General features: G+C 42.1%; 1 protein-coding gene across 9 annotated transcripts in view; it reads left to right on the top strand.

The window, feature by feature from the left end:
• The window catches only part of ZYG11A (zyg-11 family member A, cell cycle regulator), a 61,391-nt gene that overhangs the window by 29,405 nt on the left and 14,456 nt on the right, over positions 1 to 17,530 (top strand). For 8 of the 9 annotated variants that reach the window (XR_010159662.1, XR_010159665.1, XM_063817360.1 and 5 more), the window contains 6 exons: positions 1,148 to 1,212; positions 2,178 to 2,277; positions 2,366 to 2,416; positions 11,842 to 12,003; positions 12,085 to 12,129; positions 15,596 to 15,790. Coding sequence is in view for 7 of the 9 variants with exons in the window: in XM_063817360.1 (XP_063673430.1) it covers positions 1,148 to 1,212; positions 2,178 to 2,277; positions 2,366 to 2,416; positions 11,842 to 12,003; positions 12,085 to 12,129; positions 15,596 to 15,790 (618 nt within the window). In the remaining 2 variants the exon portion in view is untranslated. The remainder of the gene's footprint in view (positions 1 to 1,147; positions 1,213 to 2,177; positions 2,278 to 2,365; positions 2,417 to 11,841; positions 12,004 to 12,084; positions 12,130 to 15,595; positions 15,791 to 17,530) is intronic. The other variant, XM_024345829.3, reaches the window with a different exon arrangement.

The raw sequence follows: 17,530 nt of genomic DNA, 5'->3' as shown, positions 1-17,530 counted from the left end.
TGTTAATACAGTACAAATCAGTTATAAAAATGATCAAAAGATTTGAACACTTTGGTAGTTTCTTTAGGAATTAAATATACACTTCATAAACTACCTAGTCATTCCACTCCTAGGTATTTACTGAAGATAAATGAAAGCATGTATCCATATAAAGATATTTACACAAATATTCATGGTACCTTTATTTATTGCCAAAAACTTGAAACATCCCAAATGTCCAACAACAGGCGAATAGAAGCATTGTAATAAATCTATTTAGTGAAACACTATTTGGCACACAGAGATGAAGTACTGATATCTGCAGTGTAGATGAAACTCAAAAATGTTATATGTTGAGCAAAACAGGCCAAACTCAAAAGAGCAGAAGTACATGATTCCATTTGCATAACACCTTAAAAAAACTAATCTATAATGACTGTAATTTTCTGAGGATAGGGTTTACAGGGTTGAGACTAACTTGAAGAGGGGACAATGGAACTCTCTGGGGGTGATAGAAGTATTATATCTTGATTGTAGGAGTGGTTACACGGGGGTATAAATTTGTGAAATCTAATTCAAATGTGTACTTTGTAAAGGGAGTTTTTTTTTTTTTTTTTTTTTGAGATGGAGTCTCGCTCTGTCGCCCAGGCTGGAGTGCAGTGGCGCAATCTTGGCTCACTGCAAGCTCCGCCTCCCGGGTTCATGCCATTCTCCTGCCTCAGCCTCCCGAGTAGCTGGGACTACAGGCACCCACCACCACGCCCGGCTAATTTTTTGTATTTTTAGTAGAGACGGGGTTTCACTGTGTTAGCCAGGTTGGTCTCGATCTCCTGACCTCGTGATCCGCCTGCCTCTGCCTCCCAAAATGCTGGGATTACAGGCATGAGCCACCGCACCCGGCCAAGGGAGTTGATTTTTTAAAAATACAATTAGGAAGGTGGTTTTCCTCATTTATTTCTACCTTATTTTTAAAGTTGGAAAATCCTACTCAAGTCTTCATTCCTGCATGGCAGTCATCAGTTACAGCATTAAATGAAAATTTAATGCTGGTACACAAATGAGCTCTCAATAAGAAAAGCTCACTGGTAATACTTCCAAATACATGGAATCTTTGTTTAGAATGGAATGTTACATTTGTTCAAAATTATTTTTCTTTATTCTCTAAAAGTTACAGAAGAATTGTCTTCTCTCCTTAACCAATTCCAGGATTCTTGTGGATGTTCCATTTGACAGGCAAGTATAAGACTTGGTCATTTGATTGGGGTGTTGGCCTTTGGTTATTAAATGCAGAGGCCTGATTAAGGCTGGGATAAGGTGTTTGGAGAGAAGGTTCTGTTGAGCATCTTCCACAGAGAAGTGATTAGAAGTACCCTACTAGAAAATGTTGTCTCCTAAAGTGATTCTAGTATAGGATAGTGGGTAAGAACAGGCTCCGAGAGCCAAACATACTTGGACTCAAGATGTAGCCCTTCCATTATCTTTGCTTATAAGTTTCCTCATTTGTAAAATAGTGACTCTTACCAGCATTAGATAAGATAGTGTCTGTAAAGTACTTAATTCCTAGTTTAAGTACAGGCTATTATAAAGAATATTAGTAATTTATTCATTTTGTTATGTAATTATTATTTTATTAGTAATTTACTTTTTAATTATTTAGAAAATCATCATCCTAGCCATTCCAGAAGGATTTGAGGCCTTTGCAGTCTCTCAGATTCACAAGTTTTAAAACATTTATAATAGTTGACATAAAAGAGCAGAGAAATGAGGCACAAGCTAACAAGAGCAAAGCCCCTGATTTGTGAATACAAGGTTTAGGCTCAGTCACTTTGTAACTGAGTGATGTTTGCTGCAGCATTTTAGCATTGTCTGCTACTCAGATTACAAATTGCTACCACTCTGGAAACTCCCTTTCTTTTTCAGACCTATCATAGTAGAAACTGAATGATAAATACATTTTTTCTTAGATTTGCTCATCTTTATGTAAATTCTGTGTATTTTGCTTACGTTCTTATTTGCATACTCTCCTATCCCCTGCCTGGTCTTCTCTCTGCCAAATGCTCTTAGTTTTCATAGCTGAGGATTTAAAAGTCCAAGACTGTTTTCGTTATAGGATTACTTGGGGAATGCCAAATGATTTCTTCTGTGTAGTTTCACAAACTTTATATATAATTGTGAGAAAAATAAATACTGCTTTTCAGGTTTGATGCTGCCAAATTTGTCATGAGATGGCTCTGTAAGCATGAAAACCCCAAGATGCAAACAATGGCAGTGAGTGTCACCTCTATTCTGGCTCTGCAGGTTTGTGATTTCTTAAAGGCAAGATGTCTATCTCTCTAGTTTTTATACAGGTTCCATAGTTCACTTGAGTCTTTCTGTTTGCTTATAGCTCTCACCTGAGCAAACGGCACAGCTTGAAGAGCTTTTCATGGCAGTTAAGGTAGGTTCCTTGTCATGTTCATAACCTTTTTTTAAAAAAAGTCAAATTTATGATTATAGCTTAAAAAAAAAATCAAATCATTCCAAAAGGCCTATTAAGGTGAGAAATCTGTAAGACTTTCTCCCCAGAAGAAACTTTCTAATTTTGTAGCTATTTCTTTTGGTATGTACCTCCACACTTCTTTTTTTTTTTTTTTTTTTTTTTTTGAGACAGAGTCTCACTCTGTCGCCCAGGCTGGAGTGCAGTGGCGCGATCTCGGCTCACTGCAACCTCCGCCTCCTGGGTTCACGCGATTCCCCTGCCTCAGCCTTCTGAGTAGCTGGGATTATAGGCGGGTGTCACCACACCCGGCTAATTTTTGTATTTTTAGTAGAGACGGGGTTTCACCATGTTGACCAGGCTGGTCTCGAACTCCTGACCTCGTGATCTGCGTGCCTCGGCATCCCAAAGTGCAGGGATTACAGGCGTGAGCCACCATGCCTGGCCATACCTCCACATTTCTAAATAAAATGCTTATACTGTAGTTTCTTGATTGAGCAGTTTTAGGTGTTACTGATTTTGCTGCTACAGTAGATAAGAACTTAGCTCTCCTATGTATCTTTCTACAGATTACTTCCTCCTCTGGTCCCCAACAAATTTATATCATGATTTTAAATAAATCATTAATCAGTATTTATGTTATGATTGTTTTAACATCGTTCACTAAAAAATTTATATCACTGAGCCGGGTGCTGTGGCTCACGCCTGTAATCCCAGCACTTTGGGAGGCTGAGGCGGGTGGATCATGAGGTCAGGAGATCGAGACCATCTTGGACAACGTGGTGAAACCCCGTCTCTACTAAAAATACAAAAATATAAAAATTAGCTGGGTGTGGTGGTGCGTCCTGTAATCCAAGCTACTTGGGAGGCTGAGGCACGAGGATTGTTTGAGCCCAGGAGGTGGAGGTTGCAGTGAGCTAAGATCGCACAGGTGCACTCCAGCCTGGTGACAGAGTAAGATTCTGTCTCAAAAAACAACAAAACAAAAAACAACATTGTTTTATTCTGTACTTATTTTTTTATTTTCATTTTATTATATGAATTTTTTTTTTTCTCCTTGCTCATGCTAGCGTGCAATGGTGCGATCTCGGCTCACTGTAATCTCTGCCTCCTGGGTTCAAGCGATTCTTCTGCCTCAGCCTCACAAAAAGCTGGGATTACAGGCATGTGCCACCACGCCTGGCTGGTTTTGTATTTTTAGTAGAGACAGGGTTTCACTATGTTGGTCAGGCTGGTCTCCTGACCTTGTGATCCACCTGCCTCGGCCTCCCAAAGTGCTGGGATTACAGGAGTGAGCCACCACGCCCAGCTGAGTCATTTATATTTTTTGTAAACTGTCTATTCATAGCCTTTATAAGTTTTCTTTTGGGTTACTGGCTTTTTTCTACTTTATAGGATTTTTTTTTTTTTTTTTTTTTTTTAGCTTTAGGGATGTTCTTTTTTTTTTTTTTATTGATCATTCTTGGGTGTTTCTCGTAGAGGGGGATTTGGCAGGGTCATAGGACAATAGTGTAGGGAAGGTCAGCAGATAAACAAGTGAACAAAGGTCTCTGGTTTTCCTAGGCAGAGGACCCTGCGGCCTTCCGCAGTGTTTGTGTCCCTGGGTACTTGAGATTAGGGAGTGGTGATGACTCTTAACGAGCCTGCTGCCTTCAAGCATCTGTTTAGCAAAGCACATCTTGCACCGCCCTTAATCCATTTAACCCTGAGTGGACACAGCACATGTTTCAGAGAGCACAGGGTTGGGGGTAAGGTCATAGATTAACAGGATCCCAAGGCAGAAGGATTTTTCTTAGTACAGAACAAAATGAAAAGTCTCCCGTGTCTACCTCTTTCTACACAGACACAGCAACCATCCGATTTCTCAATCTTTTCCCCACCTTTCCTCCTTTTCTATTCCACAAAACCGCCATTGTCATCATGGCCCGTTCTCAATGAGCTGTTGGGTACACCTCCCAGACGGGGTGGTGGCCGGGCAGAGGGGCTCCTCACTTCCCAGTAGGGGCGGCCGGGCAGAGGCGCCCCTCACCTCCCGGATGGGACGGCTGGCCGGGCGGGGGGCTGACCCCCCCACACCTCCCTCCTGGACGGGGCGGCTGGCCGGGCGGGGGGCTGACCCCCCCACACCTCCCTCCCGGACGGGGCGGCTGGCCGGGCGGGGGGCTGACCCCCCCACCCCACTCCCAGGTGGGGCGGCTGCCGGGCGGAGGGGCTCCTCACTTCTCAGACGAGGCGGCTGCTGGGCGGAGGGTCTCCTCACTTCTCAGACGGGGCGGCCAGGCAGAGACGCTCCTCACCTCCCAGACGGGGTCGCGGCCGGGCAGAGGCGCTCCTCACATCCCAGACGGGGTGGCGGGGCAGAGGCTCTCCCCACATCTCAGACAATGGGCGGCCGGGCAGAGACGCGCCTCACTTCCTAGATGGGATGGCGGCCGGGAAGAGACGCTCGTCACTTCCTAGATGGGATGGCGGCCAGGCAGAGACGCCCCTCACTTCCCAGACAGGGCGGCGGCCGGGCAGAGGGGAGGCCAAGACAGGCGGCTGGGAGGTGGAGGTTGTAGCGAGCCGAGATCACGCCACTGCACCCCAGCCTGGGCACCATTGAGCGCTGAGTGAACGAGACTCCGTCTGCAATCCCGGCACCTCTGGAGGCAGAGGCTGGCGGATCACTCGCGGTTAGGAGCTGGAGACCAGCCCGGCCAACACAGTGAAACCCCGTCTCCACCAAAAAAATACGAAAAACAGTCAGTCGTGGCCGCGCGCGCCTGCAGTCGCAGGCACTCGGCAGGCTGAGGCAGGAGAATCAGGCAGGGAGGCTGCAGTGAGCCGAGATGGCAGCAGTACAGTCCAGCTTTGGCTTGGCATCAGAGGGAGACAGTAGAAAGAGAGGGAGAGGGAGAGGGGATTTTTTTATACATTAAGGAAACAAGCCTTTGACTATGATATTGGGTGCATGTATTTTCTCCCATTTTACTGTTTATCTATTTTTAATTCATTTATGGCATGGTTTATGATGCAATAATGTTTTATTTTCACGTAGTTGAATTCATTCTCTTTTATTATGCATCTGGGATCAATGGCACACCTGCAAAGTATTTCCCTCCATCATGAAGTATTTTAAAAAAATTCTTTGTTTTGTTTTATTTAAGAGACTTGATCTCATCCTGTGCTGAAGCTGGTGTGTAGTGGCAAGTGGCATGATCATGGTTCATTGCAGCTTCATCTTCCTGGGCTCAAGCGACCCTCTTGAGTAGCTATGTTTGTAGCCACCACATTCAGCCTCCTTACATTTTTAATCCTGTGATTTCTGTTCTTTTTTTTCTTTGGAATTTTTTTGAGATGTTGGGTCAGTTCAAGTTTTCTTCTCTGTGTGTTTCTACTTGTCTTTGCACTGTTTATGCTACCTTTATCATATTAAATTCCTGTGTATATATCTATTTTTGGACTTTATTCTGTTCCATTAATTTGCATGTCTGTCTACTCACTAACTTTTATCTTTTTTTTTTTTTTTTTGAGACGGAGTCCCACTCTGTCACCAGGCTGGAAGTGCACTGGTGCCATCTCGGCTCACTGCAACCTCTGTCTCCTGGGTTCAAGCGTTTCTCCTGCCTCAGTCTCCTGAGTAGCTAACCACACCAGGATAATTTTTGTATTTTTAGTAGAGACGGGGTTTTACCATTTTGTTCAGCCTGGTCACTAACTTTATCAATACTTAAATATTTAAGATCTGTCCTTGAATTTCTTTTAGTTATCCTTATCTATTTGTTGTTTCTGTGCAGACACCAGAATTGGCTTGCCTGTTTCTGAGGAAAAAAACCCATTTTCTTTGGGATTGTATTATAGATTGATGTAGGAAAATTGACGTCCTGTAATTTCCCCTATCTTGGAACAAGAGTATGTTTATTCAAGTCTTTCATGTCCTCCAGAAGTATGTTCAAGTGTTTGTCATTTGCATTGCTGTTACGGGTGGAATCTTATGCTTATGAGTATTTAATATCAAGTATTAGGTTTATTTTTTCTTGTTAACTTGTATGACTGTTTACAATAGAGATGAAATCGAGAATAAAAATCAAGAGTGATTTTGGATGTGTTCATTACTGAGATGCTTGAGATGTCAAGAAGGCAGTTTGAATCTTTTTTTGAGACAGAGTCTGCAATGGCCCAATCTCGGCTCACTGCAACCTCCACCTCCTGAGTTCAAGCCATTCTCCTGCCTCAGCCTCCCAAGTAACTGGGATTACAGGTGTATGCTACCATGCCCAGCTAATTTTTTTGTATCTTTAGTACAGATGAGGTTTCGCCATGTTGGCCAGTCTGGTCTCGAACTCCTGACCTCAGGTAATCCACCCTCCTTGGTCTCCCAAAGTGCTGGGATTATAGGTGTGAGCCACCACACCAGGCAAGATTTCTTTCAAAATGTTACTGCTCATTGATAATACACCAGCCACCCAAGAGTTCTGATGGAGATGTACAAGCAAGGAAGTTAATATTTTCCTGCTTGTTATACGATATCCATTCTGCAGCCCATAGATCAGGGAGTAATTTATCATTTATTAATTATATTATTTATTTATTATTTAAGAAACATTTTGTGGCCAGGTGTGGTGGCTCATGCCTGCAATCCCAGCATTTTGGGAGGCCGAGGCAGGCAGATCATTTGCGGTCAGGAGTTTCAGACTAGCCTGGCCAATGTGGTGAAACCCTGTCTCTATTAAAAATACAAAAAAATTAGCCCGGCATGGTGGCAAATGCCTGTAATCCTAGACACTTAGGAGGCTGAGGTGGGAGGATCGCTTGAACCTGGGAAGTGGAGGTTGCAGTGAGCCAAGATCAAGCCACAGAGTGAGACTCTGTCTCAAAAAAAAAAAAAAAAAAAGGAAAGAAAGAAAAAAGAAACATTTTATAAGGCTAGAGCTGCCATAGGTAGGAATTCCCCTGATGAATCTGGACAAAGTAAACTGAAAACCTTTTTGAAAGGATTCACCATTCTAGATACCATTAAGAAAACACACAGCGGTGGCTCATGTCTGTAATCCTAGCACTTTGGGAGGCCAAGGCGAGCAGATTACTTGAGGCCAGGAATTTGAGACCAGCCTGGGCAACATGGCGAAACCCTGTCTCTACAAAATATTAGCCAGGCATGGTGGCACGCATTTATACTCTCAGCTACTCAGGACGCTGAGATGGGAAGATCACCGGAACCCAGGGAGATTGAAGCTGCAATGAGCGGTGATTGTGCCTTTGCACTCCAGTCTGGGTGACAGAGAAATAACCTGTCTCAAAAACAAACAAAAATAATATTCATGATTCTTGGGAGGAGGTCAAAATATGAACATTACCAGGAGTTCAGAAGTTGATTGGAACCCTTGTGGATAACTTCGAGGGGTCCAATTCTTTAGTGGAAGGAGTAACTGTAGATGCCAAGAGAACTAAAATTATAAATGGAGCCTGGAGATGTGACTGAGTTGCTGCAATCTAAAACTTTAACACATGAAGAATTGCTTGTTAGGGAAGAGCAAAGACATATTTTGAGATGGAATCTAGTTCTGGTGAAGATTCTGTGAACATTGTTGGAATGACAACAAAGGACTTATTATATAAACCTGGTTGGATGAGACAGCAGCAGAGTTTGAAAGGATTGACTCCAAATTTGAAAGAAGTTCTAGGCCAGGTGCGGTGGTTCATGCCTGTAATCCCAGCACTTTGGGAGGCCAAGGTGGGTGGATCACGAGGTTAAGAAATCGAGACCAGCCTGGCCAACATGGTGGAACCCCATCTCTACTAAAACTACAAAAATTAGCCAGGTGTGGTGGCGTGCGCCTGTAGTCCCAGCTACTCGGGAGGCTGAGGCAGGAGAATCACTTGAACCCAGGAGGTGGAGGTTGCAATGAGCCGAGATCGCGCCACTGCACTCCAGCCTGGGCAACAAGAGTGAAACTCCGTCTCAAAAAAAATAAATAAATAAAATAAAAAGAGAACGGAGTTGTTTCTTGAAAGGAAGGGTCAATTGATGGGGCAAACATCATTGCTATCTTAAGAAATTGCCACAGCCACCCCATCCTTCAGCAGCCACCATCTTGATCAGTCAGCAGCCATCAACATTGAGACAAGACCCTCCACCAGCAAAGAGATTACCACTTGCTGAAGGCTCAGGTGGTTTAGCGTTTTTTAGCTCTCTCTCTCTATATATATACATATTTTTTAAGGTAGAGTCTTTCTCTGTTGCCCAGGCTGGAGTGCAGTGGTGGGGACCCATCTCAACTGCAGCCTCGACCTCCTGGGCTCAAGTGATCTTCCTGCCTCAGCCTCCTGAGTGGCTGGGGCCACAGGTGCATATCACTACACCCAGATAATTTTTTACGTTTTTTTTTTATAGAGACAGAGTCTAGCCGTGTCACTCAGGTTGGTCTCGAGCTCCTGGGCTCAAGCGATTCTCCTGCCATTGCCTCTCAAAGTGCTATGATTATAGGCGTGAGCTACTGTGCCCAGCCATAAAGTATTTTTAAATTAAAGTATCTACATTTGTCCGGGTGTGGTGGCTCATGCCTGTAATCCCAGCAACTTAGAAGGCTGAGGCAGGCGGATCACGTGAGGTTAGGAGTTTGAGACCAGCCTGGCCAACATGGCGAAACCCCATCTCTACTAAAAATACAAAAATTAGCTGGGTGGGGTGGCACGAGCCTGTGATCTCAGCTACTCGGGAGGCTGAGGCAGGAGAATCCCTTGAACCCGGGAGGTGGATGTTGAAGTGAGCTGAGATCATGCCACTGCACTCCAGCCTTGGCAACACAGTGAGACTCTCAAAAAAAAGGTATCCACATTGCTTTTTAGACATAGTGCTATTGCACACTTAATAGACTACATTATAGTATAAACATAGCTTTTGTATGCAGTGGGAAAACAAATTTGTGTTACTTGTTTTATTGTGGAATTGAACCCACAGTCTCTCCTAGATGTGCCTGTTTATTGGAAAAAAAATAGGATGAACCAGAAAAGGAGACTGAGAAGGAGCATCCAAAGTGCATTAGAAGGAAGCTGAGAGTGGGTGTTTTAGAATCCAAGAGGAATGTTTCAGGAAAAATTGGGCCATCATATCAAATCCTACTGAGTGGTTGAGTGACGTGAGGACAGAGTTGACCATTGGATTTGGCAAGAGGAAGTCATTAGTCACCTTGATTATGTTATTTCAGTGGGGTGGCAGGCCAAAACCTGATTGGAATAGGATGGAATAGCAAATGGGAGGTGAGAAATGGATGTAACTTTTTGATATAATTTAATGAGAAGGAAAGCAGAGGTGGGGTCAGTCTTTAAAAAGATCGACTACATTAAGACATATTTTCTGCCCACAAGAAGAGTTCTAAAGAGGGAGAAGTTGATGCCACAAGCAAAATAAAAGGAAATAATTTTGGTGCTGAATCTCTGTATGTGCAGAAATTGAGTTTAGAGTAGAATAAAGATGTTTGCTGTAGATTGGAGCAGAAGGGAAGGCGGAGTATGTTGATGCAAATGCAGGTAGGTTGGTAGCTTTTGTTAGGAAGAGTGGGTGTATTTCTCAATGAAAAAAGATGAAATCAAATGAGGGGAGTGAGAAGATGGTGATTCAAGTTTGAAGATTCAAGTTTGAGGTGATTCAGTTTTGGTGCTGAATCTCTGTATGTGCAGAAATTGAGTTTAGAGTAGAATAAAGATGTTTGCTTTAGATTGGAGCGGAAGGGAAGGCAGAGTATGTTGATGCAAATGCAAGTAGATTGGTAGCTTTTGTTAGGAAGAGTGGGTGTATTTCTCAATGAAAAAGATGAAATCAAATGAGGGGAGTGAGAAGATGGTGATTCAAGTTTGAGGAGAGAGAATTAGGAAATAGTAGTCTTTGGAGCAAATTCATTGGGAAATAAAGTAGTATTGACAAATACAGTTAAGTGTCCTTTTGAAATTTATGAGCAGGTATTGAAATTGAGACCAGGTGAGCTCAGTCTTCTTCAACATTAATATGTTGAATGTTGGGAGGTATGAAGTAGACTGATAGTTACGTTTAACTCAGGTAGGAGTTTTGCCATATAATATAATGCAGGAACATATCCCAGGAACATAAAGCTGCTGGGAGGGGTAACAGGACTAGTTGAGATACAGATAAAGAGAGCAGGCCAGGCACTCTTACGACAACAGATAAGTCTCCTCTGTGTCTTAGATTTTTCATCTGAAAAATGGGCCTCAGTTGAAAAAATGGTATCTGTCATAGTAGTAATAGTGCACAGTTATTTTGAGTATCATTAAGCTAAATCGTATGACCAAGGGCCTGGCCACTGTGATACGCTCAGGGACAGGCTCACTTCCCCTGCTCCTGGCCTTGCTCTCATTCATCTAACTAGCTGCTTAGGTGAGTGCACCCGTCTCATCTAACACTCTTCTCTTGACTCTCACAGATTTATTTTTGTGATGAAGTCTCTTGACACATTCTCTCCTGATTGGGCAAAATATTTGAGGTAGTCTCATTCTTCTTGAAAATATACATTCTGATTTGTTTGGTGCTTTGTTATATTTTATGTATCTTTTCATCAGCTGGTTAAAGTGAAAATCGGTTTCTCTTTTTCCTCTCACGTGACAGTCTGATATTGAAAGAGACCATAAATACTAGCTTGACTTCTTTCTAGAAATGTTTATCTCAAATGGTACTTTGCAGTCTGTTTAAGTGAACCAGTGGCCTCTTCAAGATGTGAGGTCATGTGATGGAATGCTGGCCTGGTGTTCTAGCCCCACTGACCTGCTCAGTGGCTTAGAGCAGCAGACTTTTTTCCTGCCCCAAACTTTGCCTGGCATGTGCTTCCTCCCCCTCTCCCCCCAGCCCCGTTCCTGCATGTCCCCATTTCTTACTGGGCTGGCTTATCCTCTTTTTCTTCTGGTCTCAGTTACATATTATCTTTGTATGGAGGCTTCCCTCTCCTACCCTTCCTAAAGCCTAAATTTTAGGCTTTTATGTGTTTTCATCAGATAACCAAAATTTAAAATTCTTTTATTTAATTGAGAAAAGCCAACTTTTGTTCTGTCTGCCTTCTACTCTTTTTTTTTTCTTTTGTACTTGGCTTAGAGAAGGTGTTGACTAAATGTTCTAAATAAAAATAATGGAATAGCTAATAATGTACTTGATGACCATATACCAAGAACTGGACTAAGTGCTCACTAAACTTAAATTTTTTTTCATTTAATCCTCACAAAAACTGTAAGAAGTAGTTGTAATTTATTTTATAGAAAGAAAATAGATCACACAGCTACTAAGTGGCAGAACTTGGGTTTAGAACCGAGGTTTGATGCGTCTTAACATTGCTTTCCTTATACCGCAATTGATTATTCATTAGAGCATCTAACTCCCTCCCTGTCTCTTTGGTTTTTAGGAACTTCTAGCAATAGTAAAACAAAAGACTACTGAGAATTTAGATGATGCCACCTTCTTGTTTACTTTGAAAGCACTTTGGAATCTTACAGATGGGTCTCCAGCTGCCTGCAAGCACTTCATTGAAAATCAAGGATTGCAAATCTTCATCCAAGTCTTGGAGGTGGGAAGACAGGATTGAGTTTATATGTAAAGTTCTTTTCTTCATGATAAAGTAACCTGTATGTATATATTTTTTTGACAGACCTTTTCAGAGTCAGCAATACAAAGCAAAGTACTTGGTCTTTTGGTAAGGTGAATTGTTTTGAATTAATTTTAATTGCTTAAAAGCAAAACCTAACACTTATATAGTACCTACTATATGCTAGGCACTATTGTAAGCAATTTACATGTATAAACTCATTTAATCTTTACATTAGCCCTACAGAGTAAATACTATTGTACATCAGTTATCTATTGTTGTGAACAAACTATAGCTTAGTGGCTTAAAACAGTAGCCATTTAATTTACTTATGAATCTGTGGGTCAGTAGTTTGAGCTCAGCTCAGCTGTAAAGTTCTTCTGGTCTGTCTGGTCTCATGTGGGGTCACTTATGTAGCTGCAGTCATCTGGTGGCTTGACTGGGGCTGGAGGGTCTAAGATGGCCTGACTCTCATGTCTGACAGTTGGTGCTGCTTACCAGCTGGCGGGCTTTCTGTCCACAGGCTTCTCCACATGGCAATCTCTAGAGGGCAGGCCCCACTGTCCAAGTGCTTTTTAAACCTCTGCTTATATCACCTTGCTAATGTTTCATAGGACAACACAGGTTATATATTTAAGCCTAGATTAAAGGCAGTAAAGTCACATTGCTACGGGGTGTATATACAGGGATAGGAGAAGTTGTGTTATTTTTGTATTCTACCATACGCTGTTATCCACGTTTCATAGAGAATCTGAGTCCCAGAAATGCTGTTTATCCTAATTAGAACTCAAACTCGGCCAGGCACGGTGGCTCATGCCTGTAATCCCAGCACTTTGGGAGGCCGAGGTGGGTGGATCACCTGAGGTCAGAAGTTCAAGACCAACCTGGTGAAACCCTGTCTCTACTAAAAATACAAAAATTAGCTGGGCATGGTAGCACATGCCTGTAATCCCAGCTACTTGGGAGGCTGAGGCAGGAGAATTGCTTGAACCTGGGAGGTAGAGATTGAAATGAACCAAGATCGTGCCACTGCACTCCAACTGCACTCCAGCCTGGGCAACAAGAACGAAACTCTGCTCAAAAAAAAAAAAAAAAAAAAAAAAAAAACCAAAAAACTCAAACTCAGTCAGTCTGGCTCCAGACCCTCTGATATTAATCACTTTACTATACTACTTCTTTATCCAGGAAGTCTATTTTTTAGCAATTTCTTTGTTGATACTTACGTACTGACTCTCAATCAAGGTATTCTACAATTGAGAAATTTCTTCGTTTCCTAAAGCTAAAGGTGAAGATTTTTCAATAAGTAATAAAGACATATAGTAAGCACCTGCACTTTGCCATGCCATATGCATTGGAAAAATACAGATGCATGAAATATGTCAAGGTGATGGTGCTCATAACTTTGGGAAGGCAGTGTTAGACGTGTACAAATAGGTATCTGATTTACAACTGACAAGTGAGTGCTGCAAGAGAGGCACTGAGTCCATTGGGACCCTTGGTTCTAGGTCCTGAACTCGTTGAAAACATGGAGGGACTGTGCCTTATCTTCGTGTATCTCACACATACAGGACTCACAACAAAGTAGATGTGAAAGGCTTCACAGAGAGGAGTAAATGATTAATACTGGAAATCTGGAAGGTACGGAAAAGTATAAAGAAGGGACAAAGTCATTTTTGGCTAGGGAAGATTATTTATAATGTAATCAATAAGTGTAATCATTGAGGAACACTGTAAAATGGAATGGTTAGAATTTGGGGAAAAGGTGGGAAGGTGAAAAGGAATGGGAAATAATGCCAGAAAGTTGGATTGATGCCTCATATATCCTGTACAATTCTACATATCCTACCAGCTGACCTAAAAGATCTTCCACTTTTCTTATTTATTTATTTATTTATTTTTGTCTCGCTCTTGTCACCCAGGCTGGAGTGCAATGGTGTGATCTCGGCCCACTGCAACCTCTGCCTCCCGGGTTCAAGTGATTCTCCCACTTCAGTCTCCTGAGTAGCTGGGATTGCAAGCATGCGCCACCACACTCAGCTAATTTTTGTATTTTTTTTAGTAGAGACAGGGTTTCACCATGTTAGCCAGGATGGTCTCAATCTCTTGACCTTGTGATCCACCTGCCTCAGCCTCCCAAAGTGCTGGGATTATAGGCGTGAGCTACCGCACCCAGCCCACTTTTTTTTTTTTTTGAGAGATCCAGAATGTAAGGATTTACAAGAAAAATCTTGGGACTCACCTGTGGTGCCCCTCTCAGTTGTGCTAAGAATGTCTTGTTAGGGGGTAACATATGATAGACTTAACACTGAAATCATGCGTAGATGAGAGATATAGCTGGTCTTGGGAAAAACAGGCATAGGGGGGACATCTCAATTTCTGCTTCAATCTTTAGTGTCCTATGTGCCTCAATATACTAGTGTCTAGAGTGTGCTTTCCTGAATGGTTCATCAGAAGCAGCAGTTAATGCTAACACAAACTGCTGTGTTTACTTTGACTGTTTCACCTCATTAAACCTTTGGTTTTTCATTTTTGTAGACAGACTCTCCCAGTGATTCCAGCCTCCTAGCATTGACATCCCCTACCCTTGAGTGTGGACAGGACCTGTTTCTTGATTCTAGCCAAGGGAATATGGCAAAGATGATAAAATATCACTCCCATGATTATGTTACTATATACTTATATATATGTATCTGTCTTGCTAGCAGGCCCACTGTAGGGACTCTTTCTCTCTGGTCCTGAAGGAGCAAACAGTCATGAAGTAAGTGGTTGGAGGAGGGAGAAGCCCACCTTTTAAGGAACTTGGGGCAGCTTCTAGGAGCCGAACGTGGCCTCCAGCAAGAAACTGAATCACTCAGTCCTGCAGCCACCAGAAATGAATTCTGCCAGCAGTCTGAGTGAGGTTGGCAGTAAATTCTCCCCCGGTGGAGCCTCCAGGTGAAAATGCAGCCCAGCCAACACTTTGATTGCAGCCCTGTGAGATCTCAGAGAAGAGGGTCTAGCTAAGTCATGCTGAGACTCCTGCCCCACAGAAACCAGGGAATCATAAATGCATGTTGTTTTACGCCACTAAGTTTGTGGTAATTTGTTACACAGCATAGAAAACTAGTGTAACATATAAAATAAAATACTGCCTGACTTTCATTGTTGTTGTTAAAAGATAACGTAACATTGAGCAGGCCTTCAGTAATGTTAAGTATTTGAGTTAGGCCTTGATTTGTATTCTAGTTCATCCAGTTATTAGCAGTATGAACTTGACAAGTTTGTCTTGCTTAGTGTCACATTTCTTTGTAGTAGTATTTTAAAGATTAAATGAGATAAGGTAGATAAAAAGACAATTTTATTTATCTAGTACTGTGCCTGGCACTTAGTAAGTACTTATTTAGTGATTGTTGTTAATGGTCATCCTCATCAAGGGAGTTGGATTGTGGGTTTTAGGCTAGCTTGAGGCGGAGGCGGGTATAAGAGTAAGAGTTCTGAATTTATCTGACCTGAGAAGGAGCAAGTGAAAAAAGCCAATTCCTGATTCTCCCCTCCCTTCTTGTCTCTGGGGTTCTCTGTTCCATCTGACCTGTAGAACAACATAGCAGAAGTCAGAGAGCTCTCTTCCAAGCTGGTGACCGAAGATGTGCTGAAGCATATCAACAGTTTACTCTGTAGCAGGGAAATGGAAGTCAGCTATTTTGCTGCAGGTATCATAGCCCACCTGACATCTGACAGACAGCTTTGGATATCCCGTGACTTCCAGAGGCGTACTCTTCTCCAAGATCTGGTACAGGAACCACATTCTTATTTACAAAATCCAGAGTAATCTCTAATTACAGAAAATGTAGTTTCCTAAATCATAATAATATGATTGTAGAAAGTGGGAAAAATAGAGAAAAACTTATTACTAACCCATATCTTTCCATCCAAAACTATCTCTGTTAACATTTTGTTGCATATGACTTATTTCGGTCCTCTTTCTCATCAGCTTTTTTTTTTAAAAAACTATTTACTTTATTGATGTTTCTTTTTTTTTTTTTTGAGACAGGGTCTGTCTCCCAGGGTGGAGCACAGTGGCACAATTCACAGCACACTGCAGCCTCAACCTCGGAGGCTTAGGTGGTCCTCCCACCTCAACCTCCCAAGTAGCTGAGACTATAGGTGTGTGCCACCACACCCAGCTAATTTTTGTGTTTTTTGTAGATGGGGTTTTGCCATGTTGGCCAGGCTGTTCTCAAACTCCTGAGCTTAAGCGATCTGCCTACCTTGGCCTCCCAAAGTGCTGGGAATACAGGCATGAGCCATCGCGCCTAGCCAACTTCCTTATTTCTAAATAACATATTATGCTGCTGTTCTTGACTTTATCGCTTTAGGAATCTATCAATTCATTTTCCCACTTTGGGAAACTAAGATTATTTTTCTCACTGTTTCTATGCACAGCCTTTCTAAGTGTATACTCAAGGTATAAAACTTCATACATATTCTGTACACTTCACCTTCTCAGGACTTTCTTACCTTTGCATTCCTTCCATGTGGTCTGCTTGTTTTGTACACCGTATATGGTGGACTGCTGTCATCCTCGGACTCCCTTTGCCTCTCTTGTGTTGGATTCCGTGTTTCCTGGCTTATGTGCCTCCCTGTATCTTGGTTTACTCCCACCTTTTGTTGGACCATATTCTCCAGTAGCTTCCTAAGAAGAGTCATGAAATGAGACCATACCTGTTTAAAAAGGCCTTTATTTTACCCTCACATTTAATTGATCAAATGGCTGGGTATAGAATTCTAGCTTTGAAATATTTTTCCTTCATAATTTAAAAATGTTTGCTCCATTGTCTTTTACTTGTCAGGATCACTGTTGAGAACTCCCATGCAATTTTCTTTTAAGCTTTAAGGTTTTTGTCCTTTGTCCTCAGTATTCAGAAATCACAATGGCTTACCTTGTGGGTTTATTTTCATTTTTTTGTTTATTTTTTGTTAATTTTTTTCTTCTTTGTGGGTTTATTTTCATATATTGTGTTGAGTACTTATCAGTCAGGAAGCTCATTTCCTCCCTGGGACATTTCTTTAATCATTTTTTTCTGGAATGTTGGCCTTCCCAGACTCACCTTTTCATATCTAGCTCATTTATCTTTTTTGTTCTGAATCCTCTTCTAAAAATATAATATCCTGTTTTTGTTTCATAGTTCTATACCTATTTTTCTCTTTATCTCTTTGAACGTAATAATGATAATTTTAAATTTTATTTTATTTTATTTTATCTTTTTGAGATAGGCTCTCACTCTGTTGTCCAGGCTGGAGTGCAGTGGCACCATCTCAGCTCACTGCAACCTCCGCCTCCTGGGTTCAAGTGATACTCCTGCCTCATCCTCCCAAGTAGCTGGGATTACAGGTGTGGTAATGCACACCTGTAAAAACACAATAATTGTTGTGTTTTTAGTAGAGACGATTTCACCATGTTGGCCAAGGTGGTCTAGAACTCCTGACCTCAAGTGATCCACCTGCCTTGGCCTCCTGAAGTGCTAGGATT

Source organism: Pan troglodytes, chromosome 1, assembly GCF_028858775.2.
Source record: "Pan troglodytes isolate AG18354 chromosome 1, NHGRI_mPanTro3-v2.0_pri, whole genome shotgun sequence".
Taxonomy (NCBI): domain Eukaryota; kingdom Metazoa; phylum Chordata; class Mammalia; order Primates; family Hominidae; genus Pan; species Pan troglodytes.
This window is presented reverse-complemented; position numbering and strand designations above follow the sequence as displayed.